This window comes from Triticum aestivum, chromosome 3A (assembly GCF_018294505.1).
Source record: "Triticum aestivum cultivar Chinese Spring chromosome 3A, IWGSC CS RefSeq v2.1, whole genome shotgun sequence".
Taxonomy (NCBI): Eukaryota; Viridiplantae; Streptophyta; class Magnoliopsida; order Poales; family Poaceae; genus Triticum; species Triticum aestivum.
The window spans coordinates 725,961,660-725,962,945 of NC_057800.1; the positions used below are offsets into that span (position 1 = coordinate 725,961,660).

The following is a 1,286-nucleotide window of genomic DNA, read 5'->3' on the forward strand; positions in this document are numbered from 1 at the left end:
TGTCCACTTCATCGCAGCAGTAGCGCACGTACGCCACCTCGCCGCAGCAACCGCACACATCGACGCTGGTGGTCTGGCCGGTCCATTCGGTCCACTCGGTCTGGCCCGGGCTTTGACGCAGCCGGTCGCCGGAAACAGGACCGCTCGCCTGCTCGGTCCGGTCCGGTACGGACCGCCGGCGGCTGGTCCAAACGAAGGCTCGGTCAGGGACCGGACCGGACCGGACGGTCCGGACCGTGTCCACCTTGACCACACCGCCGCCCCTCAGCCAACCCCGACCATGTCCTCTGCGCCTACCGTCTAGACAAGCGGCTAGGGTTTCACGCCGCAGCCGTCGCCGTCGCCACGCACCTCCCGCCGCTGTCGGCTCCACCCCCCTGACTACGTCCTCTGCCTCCTACCGTCGCCTCCGGACACGTCTCCTTCGCCAGCAGATCGACGCCGCCGCCCAGCTCGACCTCCTCCCTCGTCCCGCGGCCGTATAGTTTGATCGAGATGCTGCACGAGAAGCACGTCCAGATCGGCCAACTGTCCGATGATGGAGATGGAACAAACAAGGCGTGGACAGGGGAGAAGAGGCACCGCAAGGACCTGCCCGCATCATCTTCCCATGCTCCTGCCACTGCCCAGCACCATGGAGACGTGGAGGACACCATCCAAGGGGGTCAAGATCTGATTCCTCATGCGACAGACATGGAGCCGCTGCTCAGAACAGATTCGGCGCACGAAACAAGCCAGGATTGCTTCGGGCCGGACGTCCTCATCAGCGAGGAGGACGAAACCCGTTTTGCCCAACGTTTGCGTCCCAACATTCCTCTTCCTCGTACTGACCTGCCACTTTATATGTCATGGGAGGAAGAAGACAAGATAGAAGCGCGCCTTGGACGCCTTCGCATCACTTATTACAAGGTACCTACATGCTGTATCAATCAGCCACCGCTCGCTTCAATTCACGGATGTCTGAAAGTTTGCACTTGTGTGCCATAGCAGCAAATCCAGCCCTCTGGTTTGGTATCTGTGGATGATTTTACCTCATGTTTTTATCATCTATGTGTAGGATGTGAAGCCGGAGTGCGCACGTGAACGTGAGCTTAAGGAACCAGAAGAATACACTGATGCTGAACTTGGTGAGGAGTTGTACTTTAAGCGGTTAGAGGAGGATGAAAGTTTTGAGTGGTTCGTCCATCCTGATGACACCTATAAAGCTGGATTGAATGACTACCAACGGATTGCCCCTCGTAATTTTGTAAGTGTACTGTCTATATCTACATCTAGTCATCCATCAG

At 57.5% G+C, this 1,286-nt stretch overlaps 1 protein-coding gene across 1 annotated transcript in view; it reads left to right on the forward strand.

The window, feature by feature from the left end:
* Positions 1-126: 126 nt before the first annotated feature.
* LOC123057277 (uncharacterized) overlaps positions 127-1,286 on the forward strand; it is a 3,045-nt gene continuing 1,885 nt past the window's right edge. The window contains exons 1-2 of the mRNA XM_044480345.1: positions 127-909; positions 1,058-1,246. Of these exons, the coding sequence (XP_044336280.1) occupies positions 496-909; positions 1,058-1,246 (603 nt within the window). The 5' untranslated portion in view covers positions 127-495. The remainder of the gene's footprint in view (positions 910-1,057; positions 1,247-1,286) is intronic.